The 14167-nt window shown below is 43.7% G+C and overlaps 1 protein-coding gene across 1 annotated transcript; it reads left to right on the forward strand.

The window, feature by feature from the left end:
• Window positions 1-4850: 4850 nt before the first annotated feature.
• On the forward strand, window positions 4851-13552 carry LOC142286246 (protein kinase C delta type-like). Its single transcript, XM_075333336.1, has 10 exons — window positions 4851-4917; window positions 5363-5451; window positions 5596-5766; window positions 6530-6621; window positions 12120-12182; window positions 12338-12476; window positions 12588-12776; window positions 12881-13009; window positions 13103-13290; window positions 13486-13552. The coding sequence occupies exons 1-10, from the start codon at window positions 4851-4853 to the stop codon at window positions 13550-13552; spliced, it is 1194 nt and encodes a 397-aa protein (XP_075189451.1).
• The last annotated feature ends 615 nt before the right edge of the window (window positions 13553-14167 follow it).

Genomic DNA, 14167 nt, shown 5'->3' on the forward strand with positions numbered 1-14167 from the left:
CAGATTTCACCCACATTTACTGCAGTTGTAATGTGACCTAGTTGTGCAGTAGGATTTCAGCAGCTGCTCCCCCTAGTGTTTAAGAGTGGAAAATATCAAACTTTAAAAAAAATAATTATATTTTGCTCAATTAAAAACAAATTATAATATTTCAACAAAACATTAAAACATTACATTTTTTCATACTTTACAATTTTTCAGTTATTGAATTTTTTTTTTTAACAACACCTTCCCTTTAATATGCTTGGATACAGCCCTCTGTGTACAGCCAGCTTCTTTAGCAATGACATTTGAGGCACACCATCATTGTAGAGTGTGTCAATGACTGCCTTCTGGACATCTGTCAAGTCAGCAGTCTTCCCAATGATTGTGTAGCCTACTGAACCAGACTAAGGGACCATTTTAAACGCTTGGGAACCGTTTGCAGATGTTTTGTGGTAATTATTCTAATTTTCTGAGATAATGACTTTTGAGTTTTTATTGGCTGTAAGCCATAATCATCAACATTAACAGAAATAAACACTTGCAATAGATCCAAGTGTAATAACTATATAATATATAGGAATAGATTTCTCTGTGTGTAATGACTATATAATATATAGGAATAGATCCCTCGGTGTGTAATGTCTATATAATATTTAGGAATAGATCCCTCTGTGTGTGATGACTCTATATAAAATATAGGAATAAATCCCTCTGTGTGTGATGACTCTATATACAGTTAGGTCCAGAAATATTTGGACAGTGACACAAATTTCGCGAGTTGGGCTCTGCATGCCACCACATTGGATTTGAAATGAAACCTCTACAACAGAATTCAAGTGCAGATTGTAACGTTTAATTTGAAGGTTTGAACAAAAATATCTGATAGAAATTGTAGGAATTGTACACATTTCTTTACAAACACTCCACATTTTAGGAGGTCAAAAGTAATTGGACAAATAAACCAGTCCCAAACAAAATATTTTTATTTTCAATATTTTGTTGCGAATCCTTTGGAGGCAATCACTGCCTTAAGTCTGGAACCCATGGACATCACCAAACGCTGGGTTTCCTCCTTCTTAATGCTTTGCCAGGCCTTTACAGCCGCAGCCTTCAGGTCTTGCTTGTTTGTGGGTCTTTCCGTCTTAAGTCTGGATTTGAGCAAGTGAAATGCATGCTCAATTGGGTTAAGATCTGGTGATTGACTTGGCCATTGCAGAATGTTCCACTTTTTTGCACTCATGAACTCCTGGGTAGCTTTGGCTGTATGCTTGGGGGTCATTGTCCATCTGTACTATGAAGCGCCGTCCGATCAACTTTGCGGCATTTGGCTGAATCTGGGCTGAAAGTATATCCCGGTACACTTCAGAATTCATCCGGCTACTCTTGTCTGCTGTTATGTCATCAATAAACACAAGTGACCCAGTGCCATTGAAAGCCATGCATGCCCATGCCATCACGTTGCCTCCACCATGTTTTACAGAGGATGTGGTGTGCCTTGGATCATGTGCCGTTCCCTTTCTTCTCCAAACTTTTTTCTTCCCATCATTCTGGTACAGGTTGATCTTTGTCTCATCTGTCCATAGAATACTTTTCCAGAACTGAGCTGGCTTCATGAGGTGTTTTTCAGCAAATTTAACTCTGGCCTGTCTATTTTTGGAATTGATGAATGGTTTGCATCTAGATGTGAACCCTTTGTATTTACTTTCATGGAGTCTTCTCTTTACTGTTGACTTAGAGACAGATACACCTACTTCACTGAGAGTGTTCTGGACTTCAGTTGATGTTGTGAACGGGTTCTTCTTCACCAAAGAAAGTATGCGGCGATCATCCACCACTGTTGTCATCCGTGGATGCCCAGGCTTTTTTGAGTTCCCAAGCTCACCAGTCAATTCCTTTTTTCTCAGAATGTACCCGACTGTTGATTTTGCTACTCCAAGCATGTCTGCTATCTCTCTGATGGATTTTTTCTTTTTTTTTCAGCCTGAGGATGTTCTGCTTCACCTCAATTGAGAGTTCCTTAGACCGCATGTTGTCTGGTCACAGCAACAGCTTCCAAATTCAAAACCACACACCTGTAATCAACCCCAGACCTTTTAACTACTTCATTGATTACAGGTTAACGAGGGAAACGCCTTCAGAGTTAATTGCAGCCCTTAGAGTCCCTTGTCCAATTACTTTTGGTCCCTTTAAAAAGAGGAGGCTATGCATTACAGAGCTATGATTCCTAAACCCTTTCTCCGATTTGGATGTGAAAACTCTCATATTGCAGCTGGCAGTGTGCACTTTCAGCCCATATTATATATATAATTGTATTTCTGAACATGTTTTTGTAAACAGCTAAAATAACAAAACTTGTGTCACTGTCCAAATATTTCTGGCCCTGACTGTAATATATAGGAATAGATCTCTCTGTGTGTAATGACTCTATATAATATATGTGTTTCTCTTTTTGAATTGAATTACTGAAATAAATTAATGTTTTGATGATATTCTAATTTATTGAGATGCACTTGTATCATTTAGACTTTTGGTATACTCATATAATATTTAAATGTTTTTAATGTTTGTTCATTTGATGAGTTTTGTTCGCTCTAATAAAGATGTACTTTGTATTTCTATCTTTATGTGGTGATCCCATTTTTGTAGTACACTTTTCTTTCTTCCATTATTTACCTAGTCTCTTTGGTACTACTGGAGATCACCATAATTGATTCCTGGGATGGTGTCCTCTAGTCTGTTTTGGTTCCAGGCCCAAACCTGTCACAAGTCTCCAAACAACAAAAGACGTCCGTGACAATTTCTACATAAAGCTATTTCCTAATATTATTATTATTATTACTACACCTACTACATATTGGGCTAGGATTCTGAAGATGGGAATACCCCTTTAAGGTTGAAGGTAGACTTAAGTCTATCGAGTTTAACAAATGATCAAACCTAACCTGTTGATCCAGAGAAAGGTAAAAAAAAAAACAAAAAAAAAAACATGCGCCAGATAGTAAGCTCCACATTAGGGAAAAAAGATTCCCTCCCGACTCCACAAACGTCAATCAGACTAGATTCACAGAATCAAGTGGACATAACCAGTAATATTATATTTTTTAAGAAAGGCATCCAGGCCTCTCTTAAATTTTAGTAATGAATCAACCATTACAACATTATGTGGCAGAGTTCCATAGTCTCACTGCTCTTACAGTAAAGAATCTGTGTCCCTGATTATGAATTAATATCCTTTCATATAACTGTAGTGGATGCCCCCCAGGCCTAGGTGTAAAAAGATCATTAGAGAGCTCAGTATTGTCTCCTCATATATTTGTACATTGTAATAAGATGGCCCCTAAGCTTTCATTTTTCCAAACTAAATAACCCCAACTTTAATAACACATCTTGGTATTGCATTCCACCCATTCTTTTAATAACCTTGGTTGCTCTTCTCTATACTAGCTCTAGGTAACGGGGCCCATTTTGACCTCCAAAGCAGGCGTAATTGTGGATTATGATGAATTATTGGGTTGCAAAGGTCCCATATACTGTTCTTGACAAGGACCCTTTGATGGTCTGTGCCCACCAGTGACCTTGGCTATCTGCAGTGAAATCAGCTGTATGAATGGGGAGCCGGCCACTGCTGCATTCAATTGTTGTCATCCCTCAGAAGAGAGAAGTAATAGGTCTCTATGGGAAATCACTATGAAATAACTGGGATCACAGCACAGCTGTCATTTCTTAAGGAGTCACCATCATTTTATTTATTAATTTATTATTCTTTTCATAAATCAGTAGTACAAGTGAAGATAAGAAACTCTGTAATATATCTCAGAGAAACCTGCTTCCTTCTCCTCGTGGACTGATCTTTCACTCTCAATTCACAGATATAATTTACACTCAGTGGCCCACAGAGCGCGGAAGCAAGATGCAGGAAATTCAATAAGAGGCGTGCACCTTTCATTGAATTTGCCGTACCTTACGATGGCTATGTGTGCTGCCAGGAATATACTCCAGTCAGTGACTGGAGTACATTTCTAGCAAAAACAAAATTGCCACTTTTTTCACGTAAGTTCTGATGAATTTGTCGGGCAGCCATGAGCATGCACCGCTCTGCCCAAGCTCTGTCCACATTCCTCCTACTTGGAAAAAACACAAAACATTTGTGGAACTAAAAGTTGCATAAAACATTTGTGACATTTTAAGAATTTTAACATCAAAACTCTGTCAAAAACTCCTTGATGACTTGGAGTCCTATTGTGTACAGATTTTGCCATTACTGAACTAGGAGATGACAGTTGGTGCTCATATACTTCTATGGAAAGAGGGAAAGCTGGAGGCAGACACAGATATTCTACTGCAAGTTCACCTGTAGTGACAGACGATATCACTGGTCTCTCGGTGATGTCACTTGACCTTTGACTTTGGTCCCTTTGTGATGTCATGTGACCTATAGAATGTGATCCCTTTGTGATGTCATAGAACAGTCATCAGAATGTCGCTGCAGCCTGAATATCGTCCAGTTGTTTTCATCACTTAGTGTGTGAAGGCGATTTTTACTTGCGCTTAGCAAATTTTAGTGTTATATAAAATATAATACCGAATAATAGAAGGCCTGTTAGAGGAGTAGTTCCAGGAGCCATCCGAGAGCGCTCCAGAGTGGACAGGACCTTCCTCAGCCCAGAATTTCATCTATGGAGCTGAATATGGAGAGTTTAAGGAAGAAAAAGAGAGAGAGCAGAGATGAGGTGCCAAAAAAAAGGAAAATAGAAACATCAGAGGGTGATAAAGATGGCACCAACCAAAGCCTTATCAAGGCTCCAAAGAGACCTGGAAGCCCGATACAGGAGAGTATCGAGAGCAAGAGGAAAAGGGGACAAGCGATGGGGGACAAAGCTGATGATAAATCCAGCGTCTCCCCCAAAGCTGAACCTGAGCTGAATATGGAGAGTTTGAGGAAGAGAAAGGGAGAAAGCATAATTGAGGTGCCAAAAAAAAGGAAAATAGAAACATCAGAGGATGAAAAAGATGGCACCAACCAAAGCCTTATCAAGGCTGCAAAAAGACCTGGAAGCCCGATACAGGAGAGTATCGAGAGCAAGAGGAAAAGGGGAGAAGCGATGGGGGACAAAGCTGATGATGGATCCAGTGGGTCCCCCAAAGCTGACACTGAGCAGCTGTCAGGTGAGTACAGAAATAAGACCCCGAGAGCCAATAGCCCCAATATAGTAATTCATGGGATTATGAACCTTTAGAATACCCCACCTATTATGATTTTTGTGCCTTTTCTCTTTGATACCTTCTAATATTGTTCTACCTCATGTTGTAATTGCTATAGGAGGCCACATTAGAATTATATAGGAATAATACATCTTATTTCTCCTCTCTCCATCAGGGACAACCCCGGCTGAATCTCCCATCATTGTGACTGGACTGGAGAGCTTCACCTTCCATAAAATCCTTGGAGAGGGCGGATTTGGTAAAGTAAGTATTAGGAATTGTGGTGACGTCTTCCTCATGTGTGATGTGGATGATATGACCCTAGGAACATCACTGCTTCACATCTTCTTGTCACGTCTCATGGCAGGACGGGCCTTTCCTCCAGTTCTAATGCTTTGTATCCTCCAGGTCATGTTGGCCACACATAAGGCCTCCCAACAACAAGTGGCAGTGAAGATGGTGAAGAAGAGGCTCCTACTTAATATATCAAGAGACGAGATCCTGATAGAACGACAGGTCCTGGAGATGACTAGGAAGAGTCCATTCATTACTCGGGCTTTTGCCACCTTCCAGTCCCAGGTAATCCCTCCATAAGTACTCCTATACTTAACCCTCTATAGTTACCCCTATATATATCACTTGTAAGGCCACATCTGGAATATGGGATTCACTTTTGGGCTCCACATTTTAAAAATGATGTTCAGAAGTTAGAGTCTATTCAAAGGCAGCAACTAGATTATTGCAAGGAATGGACAACTCCCATATGATGAGAGGTGGAAAAGTTGGATTTGTTTAGCTTTTAAAATAAGACTTCTCACAGGAGATCTCATTTATATGTATGAATACAAAAGACTGGAACATGACTTATTCCTTCCAAAGACATTACTAAGGACTAGGGGGCACTCTCTGTGAGTGGAAGAAAGGTAATTACGGCAGCTAAATAGGAAAGGGTTCTTTACAGTTAGAGCATTCACACTGCAATGCCCAACCACAAGAGGTAGCAATGGCTGACACTATCACAACTTTTATATCTGGACTCGATGATTTCCTTAGTGCACACAACATTGTCGGTTATAAATGATTTAGTTACAAAATGTATAATTGTTGGAGGAAGTTTGAACTACATGAACCAAGGTCTTTTTTTCAACCTATGTAGCTATGTAAAAGGCTCACAATCTAACAGCTCTGAGCCTTCTATATATTCTATGAATGCCTGTCCATATGGCCATGCAATGTTCTTCTAGGACATTACCATAGTATTACATGTATTGTAACATTACCACCAGTGCCGCATATCTAGACTATACCAGTAACACCTATTATCTCCCCTGCTTTATCACAGGACTACTTATTCTACGTCATGGAATATCTCAGCAGAGGAGACCTTATAGACATCATGTCAACCAATGGCCCATTTCCCATTTCAGCCACCAGGTAAGACAGAACATGGATATATGACTTAGGAAAGACTAACTGACGGCTTTGCATTGCTATACTAACCCTAGCCCAAAAGAACACCTTTTCCAATTTCGTAAACTAAAATAAGACACAAAGACTGTGTGATATTGGATGTAAAAGGCCACAACAGCCCGGTTTATTAACAACAAACAATCAGTAACATATCATCCATAAACATAGCAATAACTCCATAAAACCACCAGCAAAGGAGGGGGGGTAAGTGAAGAGTCCGGTTGTACATGATTGTAACACCAGCTCCACCACGTGCTCTCAGCCGCACTACACCGGTTCAAGGACATCCAGCCTTGTGTGGCCCAACCAATGTCCCGCTGGAACCCAGCCAAGCAGGGACCCAAATTAACATATTCTGCTGAGACTCAGCACAACAGGGACCCACCTTAACCAAGTATACCAATGCACCACCAGGGTTAACCCGTTCCTGCACTGGGTTACCCTCCGCTTTTTGTGCAATCCACCGACTTCAAATACCCCCTCCTTTTTGCCACAGCGAGCTTGTATGATACCTTGTAAGTGGGAGTCCCGCCACCAAAGATCAACCAGGGCCTTCACTATGGCCCCCCAAGTACGCCAATATCTCAATGGCAATACCAAATGGGCTCAAATGAACTCCATTGAACCTCACAACTCACCAGATAGAGACTCCAAAACCCAGTGCCGCATCACTGCTCCGCCCATATGCACCGCACCATCAAAAATCCTGTGGTAGTTTTTTAAAAAACGTGCCCTGTCACCCAACTGTGCATACCTCCAGAACAAGTGAGCCACTATATCCGACCACACGAGCACAATACCCGGGCGGGAAGACAAGGGCCCAAGACAGACAAGCTTGATGTCATGGATCAAGTCCCTGGACACCTTGGTCCAAGAACATCTCACCCATGTGCAGTACCAAAACATCCGGTGGTCCATCCAACCTACGTGATAGCACCAGTCCTCAAATACCCACTTCAAGGCCATTACCATACACTAAAGTTTCCCCTCCTCCCTGGCGACATTGAACTGCTATCCATCAAGCCAAGCACCGGCCTGAAGGGAATTATTTAATTTTACCAACGTGCTAAAACGCCCCCACCCCAAAAGGGGAAGTTCGAAATACATAAAGTAACAGGACACACCTCCGACTTCGGGGTACAAACCAAACGACCCATATGCCACATAAAGTTTGCCATACCATACATAACTAGCCAATTGAACCCAACCAATTATACGCACCTTAAGAGCCCCCCAGACCAGCAGCCACTACCGCTGCCCCACTCCAAAGATGAGACACGAAATTCTCACCCATTCTGCCACTATAATGCAGATCCAACGACACCCCCTAACTGAAAGGAAGGCAACCCTAATTTGTCCTGAAGTCCTAAAGGAATCCGGACGCACCCCTCACTACACCAGACCCAGTGACACCATAACCCTGGACCTTCCGACAAACCCTGCACCAACCAAGTGCCCAACGCCAACCACTTCCCTGAAACTCGGCCTTCAACCGCTGAAAGCAACACCAGACCCTATACACAACGCCGCTTGTATCCACAAACTGCAATTATATCATGGCCTCTGGCCAACCTACCACCCGCTCCCCGATCCTAAAGTTCCACCGCCAGGGAGGCGGACACGATTGCTACCGTGAACACATTCCCAGACAAAAATGCCCCCCAGCAAATCTGTCTAAGGACGATTCCAGATGCCTGCAGGTACCGAATGACCACCCACCCCACAGACCTGCCCTATACATCTACACTACAACAGACCTCCCCCTGACCAATCCCATTGCCCCACAACCCCTATAACTCCACCTCACAATTTTCCCCGCACAAAATGCACTACACCTTAACCCCTTGCTATCCCTGAGGCCTAGCATCCCTCTTTAGTTATGCAAAGAATAACAAAGTTTATTGATGCACAAAAATACAAGACACACAACAGAAAAAAAATGGCCATAATATATAACCATTAAAAACACCATAAATATGGGGAAAATAACCGTTGAAATGGGACAGAGAGATGGCTAAATAGTCATAGGATATGAATAGCCTAAGCCAATGAAGGATGTATCCTATCGGCTGTATTATGCATAAGTATATCATGTATTAACATTTACCAATGATGGATTATATCATGCATGAGAACATCAAAGAAGTCATGAATTGTTGTATTATGCCAAAAATCACAATTGTGCAAAAACCCAATAGGCTATAATGGATATTTCCTGGAAATATAAACTGATATAGTCAGTAAAATACAAATGTGACAATAACAATAGTCACTGAAAGCCAGGCAGTGCTTTATGTAAAAGCACTACATGTCCCAGGAAAAGGGGGATCCCCATAAAGATAAGCCCCCATACCAGTGACTATTGTTTCAGTGACTATTGTTATTGTCACATTTGTATTTTATTGACTATATCAGTTTATATTTCCATGAAATATCCATTATAGCCTGTTGGGTTTTTGCACAATTGTGATTTTTGGCATAATACAACAATTCATGACTTCTTTGATGTCCTCATGCATGATATAAGGCTACAGGATACATCCATCATTGGCTAATGTTTATACATGATATACTTATGCATGATACAGCCTATAGGATACATCCTTCATTGGCTTATGCAGGCGTCACACGGGGTGATATGTCGTGCGATCGCATAAGCAATCACACTCGCCCTCGTCGTTTGTGTGCCACGGGCAATTAGTTGTTAACCCCCGTCACACGTACTTATCTGCCGGACGACCTCGCTGTGGGCGGCGAACATCCACTTTCTGAAGTGGGAGGGACGTTCAGCGTTACAGCGACGTCACACAGCGGCCGGCCAATAGAAGCGGAGGGGTGGAGATGAGCGGGACGTAAACATCCCGCCCACCTCCTTCCTTCCGCATTGCCGGACGCAGATAAGCTGTGTTCATCGTTCCCGGAGTGTCACACGGAGCGATGTGTGCTGCCTCGGGAACGATGAACAAGAGGCGCAGAGAAGAATAAACGACTTTTTGAAACTGAGCGACATGTCAACGAGCAACGATAAGGTGAGTATTTTTCCTCGTTAACCGTCGCTCGTAGCTGTCACACGCTACGATATATCAAACGATGCTGGAAGTGCATCACTTACGACGTGACCCCGCCGAAATATCGCCCGATATCTCATCCCGTGTGACGCCCGCATTAGACTATTCATACCCTATGGCTATTTAACCATCTCTCTGTCCCATTTCAAGGGTTATTTTACCCATATTTAAGGTGTTTTTAATGGTTTTATATTACGGCAATTTTTTTCTTTTATGTGTCTTGTCTTTTTGTACATCAATAAACTTTGTTATTCTTTGCACAATTAAGTACTTTGGTCCTCCTGTTTTAGGTATATGCTATAGAGCAGGGGTGGGGAACCTTTTTACTGCCGGGGGCCATTTGGAATTTCCTACTAACCTTTGGAAACAAAATTATCAACTTGAAAAGTACCCTGGTATATTTGGTCAAATGATTAATTAACTCACCCCTAGTGTGGTGGCTGGAGCTTCTTCTTTGGTGCGGCTGTGATGTTCGGTGATATTGATCATCTTGTTTCTCACAGCTGCTTTTCCAGATTTGTCTCGATATGGAGATGCTGGGGGCATAGACATCACAGGAGACGCTGGGGTGCATAAATTACAGGAGACATTGGGAGTACACATCACAGGAGAGGCTGGGGATATATGTCACAGGAGGGGCTGAGGCGTATACATCACAGGAGGGGCTGGGGCATATACATCACTAGGGGGGCATGGACAGCCCTGGCGATGGCACAGACATGACTGGGGACAATGACAACATTAGGTGGCAGCACGGACAGCACTAGATGGCAGAACAGACAGCACTAGGTAGCAGCACAGACAGCACTAGGTGGCAGCACAGACAGCACTAGGTGGCACAACAAACTGCACTCGGAGGCAGCACGAACTGCACTAGGAGGCAGCACGAACTGCACTAGGAGGCAGCACGGACTGCACTAGGAGGCAGCACGGACAGCAATAGGGAGCAGCACGGACAGCAATAGGGAGCAGAATGGACAGCACAAGGTGGCATTACTAGGGAGACACCGACAGGACTGAGGGAGCATAGACATCACCAGGAGGGCACGGACTGGGGGGCATAGACAGCAGTGGAGAGTACAGAGCACTAGAGGGTACACAGTACTGAGGGGTAGCACACAGCACTGGGGAGCACGGACAGCATAAGTGGGCACAGACAGCACTGACCGTGGAATGGACAGCACTGGTGGCAGCATGGACAGCATTAGGTGGTGCGGACAGCACTGGGGGACATGCTATAAAGAAAAAGACATGGATCGCACATTCCACAAAAATACGATGATCATTGTATTTTTGTGGGATGTGCGATCCATGTCTTTTTTTTCATAGCATGTTATACAGCACTGGGGGAGCATAGACATCACCCAGGGTGTACAGACAGCACTAGGGGGGCATGGACAGCAGTGAAGAGGTTACACAGCACTGAGGCGGTACACAGTGTACTAGGGGGTACACAGCACTGGGGGTACACACTGTACTAGGGGGTACACAGTACTGGGGGTACACAGCATTAGGTGGTACACACTGTACTAGGGGGTACACAGCACTGGGGGTACACACAGCATTAGGGGGTACAAACTGTACTAGGAAGTACACAGCACTGGAGGTACACACAGCATTAGGGGGTACACACTGTACTAGGGGGTGCACAGCACAGGGGGGTACACACAGCATTAGGGGGTACACACTGCACAGGGGGTACACACTGCACTAGGGGGTACACCGCACTGAGCGGGGGGGCAGCGATGGGTTGAGCACTCATAGTACTGGGGTGGGGGAGGAGTCACACACACAGCACAACACAGGTCCGGGAGGCTGGTAAATCTGCTGCAGCTCTTCTGTGACTTTATCGCAGCGTGCTGCTTACCCCGCCCACCAGAGCACACTAGCACAGGTCATGGTTAAACCTAGAATGTATGGGCTGCAGTCAGGTCCTGGAAGTCAGGATCTGGATAGAGCCCATACATTCTAGCATCTACTCTCAGATCATCAGGCAGTGGGATTTAAAGGGCCAGCAGCCGGGAAAAGCGTGGCTGCCGCCACAGCACAGCTGTCCCCCGGAATGTGCCCGGGGGCCGCATACACAGTCGCCACGGGCCGCATTTGGCCGCGGGCGGACGTTCCCCACCCCTGCTATAGAGTAAGTGCTAGGCACAGTTAGACCCCATTGTGGGCTTCCGTGACCTCAATTTGTATAGTCATGGTTATCAGGTATATTTTTCCTCCTTAGTTATGTTGCCGTCCCTTGAGCCCTTTCGGGGCAACCAGTCCAGGCTGTCTTTACATGAAGATGATGGTTGTCAGGCTCAAATGGCTTTACGTCATTATTCGCCTCAGTTTAGTTTCATGAAATGATGGATGTTGATCATTTTCTGTTGTTTTATTTCTCATTAGATTTCTTGCTGCTGAGCTGATCTGTGGGCTGCAGTTTCTCCACTCCAGAGGCATCATACACAGGTAGGTGCAGTACGTCTTCTCTGTAGACCTTGTATATATACTCTTATACCCTCATCCTAATATCCCCTGTAGACACTTGATATCTCAGGCCCTAAAACGTTATCAGCCCAGCTAATATAATAATTGCAATATGATATTTTTTAAACTCTTTCCAGAGACATAAAACCGGACAACATTTTACTGGACAGCACCGGTCACTTGAAGATCGCTGATTTCGGTCTTGCAGTGATGAACATCTTTGGCGATACAAAGACTTCAGGTTGGGCCGGGACTCGTTTATACATGGCTCCTGAGGTGAGGAATCATCTACATGTCCCTGAGGGATCACTGATATACAAGGCTGGACATCTTCATGTCTTCTGCTGGTTGGACAATGTTCTTATTATCTTTTTCATGTCTTTACAGATTCTTCAAAACAAGCCATACAACACGGCAGTGGACTGGTTCTCTGCTGGTCTGGTGATATACGTGATGGCTACTGGCAGACATCCATTCTATCGAGGGGAAATTTGTAGGGCCCTTGAAGCAATAATCAATGATGATCCTGTCTTCCCAAATGAAATGGACCCCCAACTCAAAGCCATCATTAACGGGGTGAGTATAAAGACACATCTCAGTAATACAGCGAATATATGTAATGAAATACACAATGGAGGATAACTGGAGACTCAATAATCATCTTCATTATATGTTCCCAGCTCTTGGATAAGTCAGCAGAAAGTCGGCAGAAATTTGTGGAGAACATCAGAGATCATCCATTCTTTATGGAGATCAACTGGACAGATATAGAGGAAGCCACAGCATGCCCTTCATTCCAGCTACCCCCTGTAAGTAAATGACCCAGAGAAGATGGTGGCAGTAGTACATTTCTGTTGTTTCTTCTTTATGAACGCTCTCACTCTTGTATCTTCTTTCCGCAGCCACCAGTGATGACATCTGATACAATGAAAGACGTCCTGTGCTTTACTGAAGCTAACAATACACCAATAGACGAAACAGGTCAAAACCTGTTCTGTGGATTCACATTTGCCAATGAAGGATGGAAGGTCATAGAATCAATACCAAAACCTATAATATCTAATCGAAGGCCTGTAAAACCCCATCGGAGGTGAGTCAGTGTAAATGGGACGGGGATAGGGGGACTTTTTGAGGCTCATTTCTTATCCTATGAATCGGTCAGCAGAGTGTAGTGTGGAAGCCTCTTACTGACTGCGGCTTACACGTTATCCCTTTAGGACAGTCCCAATTCATGTGTCTTATTGCAACATAAGGATTCTTTCTAACCTATTATCTCTCCCGACAGGACATTTGGCAGTATTGTGAAGGACGCCTTCCACAGGATCTGGAGGAGGATAAAACCCTGGAAGTGAACAGCCTGAGAACCGCTGTTCACCTGTTCCTATTCCATCAGCACTAGGAGTGTCCTGAGGGCCGTGACCTGCAGTGCAGCCATATCCACTCCTCTGCCCTGCCATAATCAGGGATAGGGGTTATTGCTGCATCTGCAGTGTCTGAATACAAGAAGAAGCTGGAGACCATGAAAATCCTACCAGGAGTCACTAATATGACCGCGGACCAGCATTTCTGGATGACATGTTGCCTCGTGCACCCAGGGAAGGGCACTTATCCTTAGGCCATGGTTCCCTAGAGGTTTCCCCCACAGGGGGTTTTTCCTCTCCTGAGTGCCGATGGATAAACAATGGCAACTTGTAGTCCTTTGCCCTCGGTGGAGCTCACACCACTAGTGGCAGAGAAGAACCTAAAAGGACATTTACCAGCAATAAACAAAACCATTCACCATCATGTGCTAGTAGTAGTAGCAATTTATTTTATATGTTCGTGGATAAGTATTTTACATCCCACCCCTTAAGAGCACAGGGTGCATGTAATGTGGTGATAACGCGTATCCACTTTTCATTGGTACAATTTTGGGTTACATCAAACTTTTTGGTCAATTTTTAATCTGTTTTTGGAGGGGTGAAGAA

The sequence above is a fragment of the Anomaloglossus baeobatrachus genome, chromosome 2 (assembly GCF_048569485.1).
Source record: "Anomaloglossus baeobatrachus isolate aAnoBae1 chromosome 2, aAnoBae1.hap1, whole genome shotgun sequence".
NCBI classification, from domain to species: domain Eukaryota; kingdom Metazoa; phylum Chordata; class Amphibia; order Anura; family Aromobatidae; genus Anomaloglossus; species Anomaloglossus baeobatrachus.

Bases quoted from the DNA above. Each gene is read 5' to 3' on its own strand.
- LOC142286246 (XM_075333336.1), top strand. From the start codon at position 4,851: ATGGGGGACAAAGCTGATGATAAATCCAGCGTCTCCCCCAAAGCTGAA. The intron at 12,777-12,880 runs GTGAGTATAAAG...ATATGTTCCCAG, and splicing joins TCAAAGCCATCATTAACGGG to CTCTTGGATAAGTCAGCAGA. The intron at 13,291-13,485 runs GTGAGTCAGTGT...CTCTCCCGACAG, and splicing joins CCTGTAAAACCCCATCGGAG to GACATTTGGCAGTATTGTGA.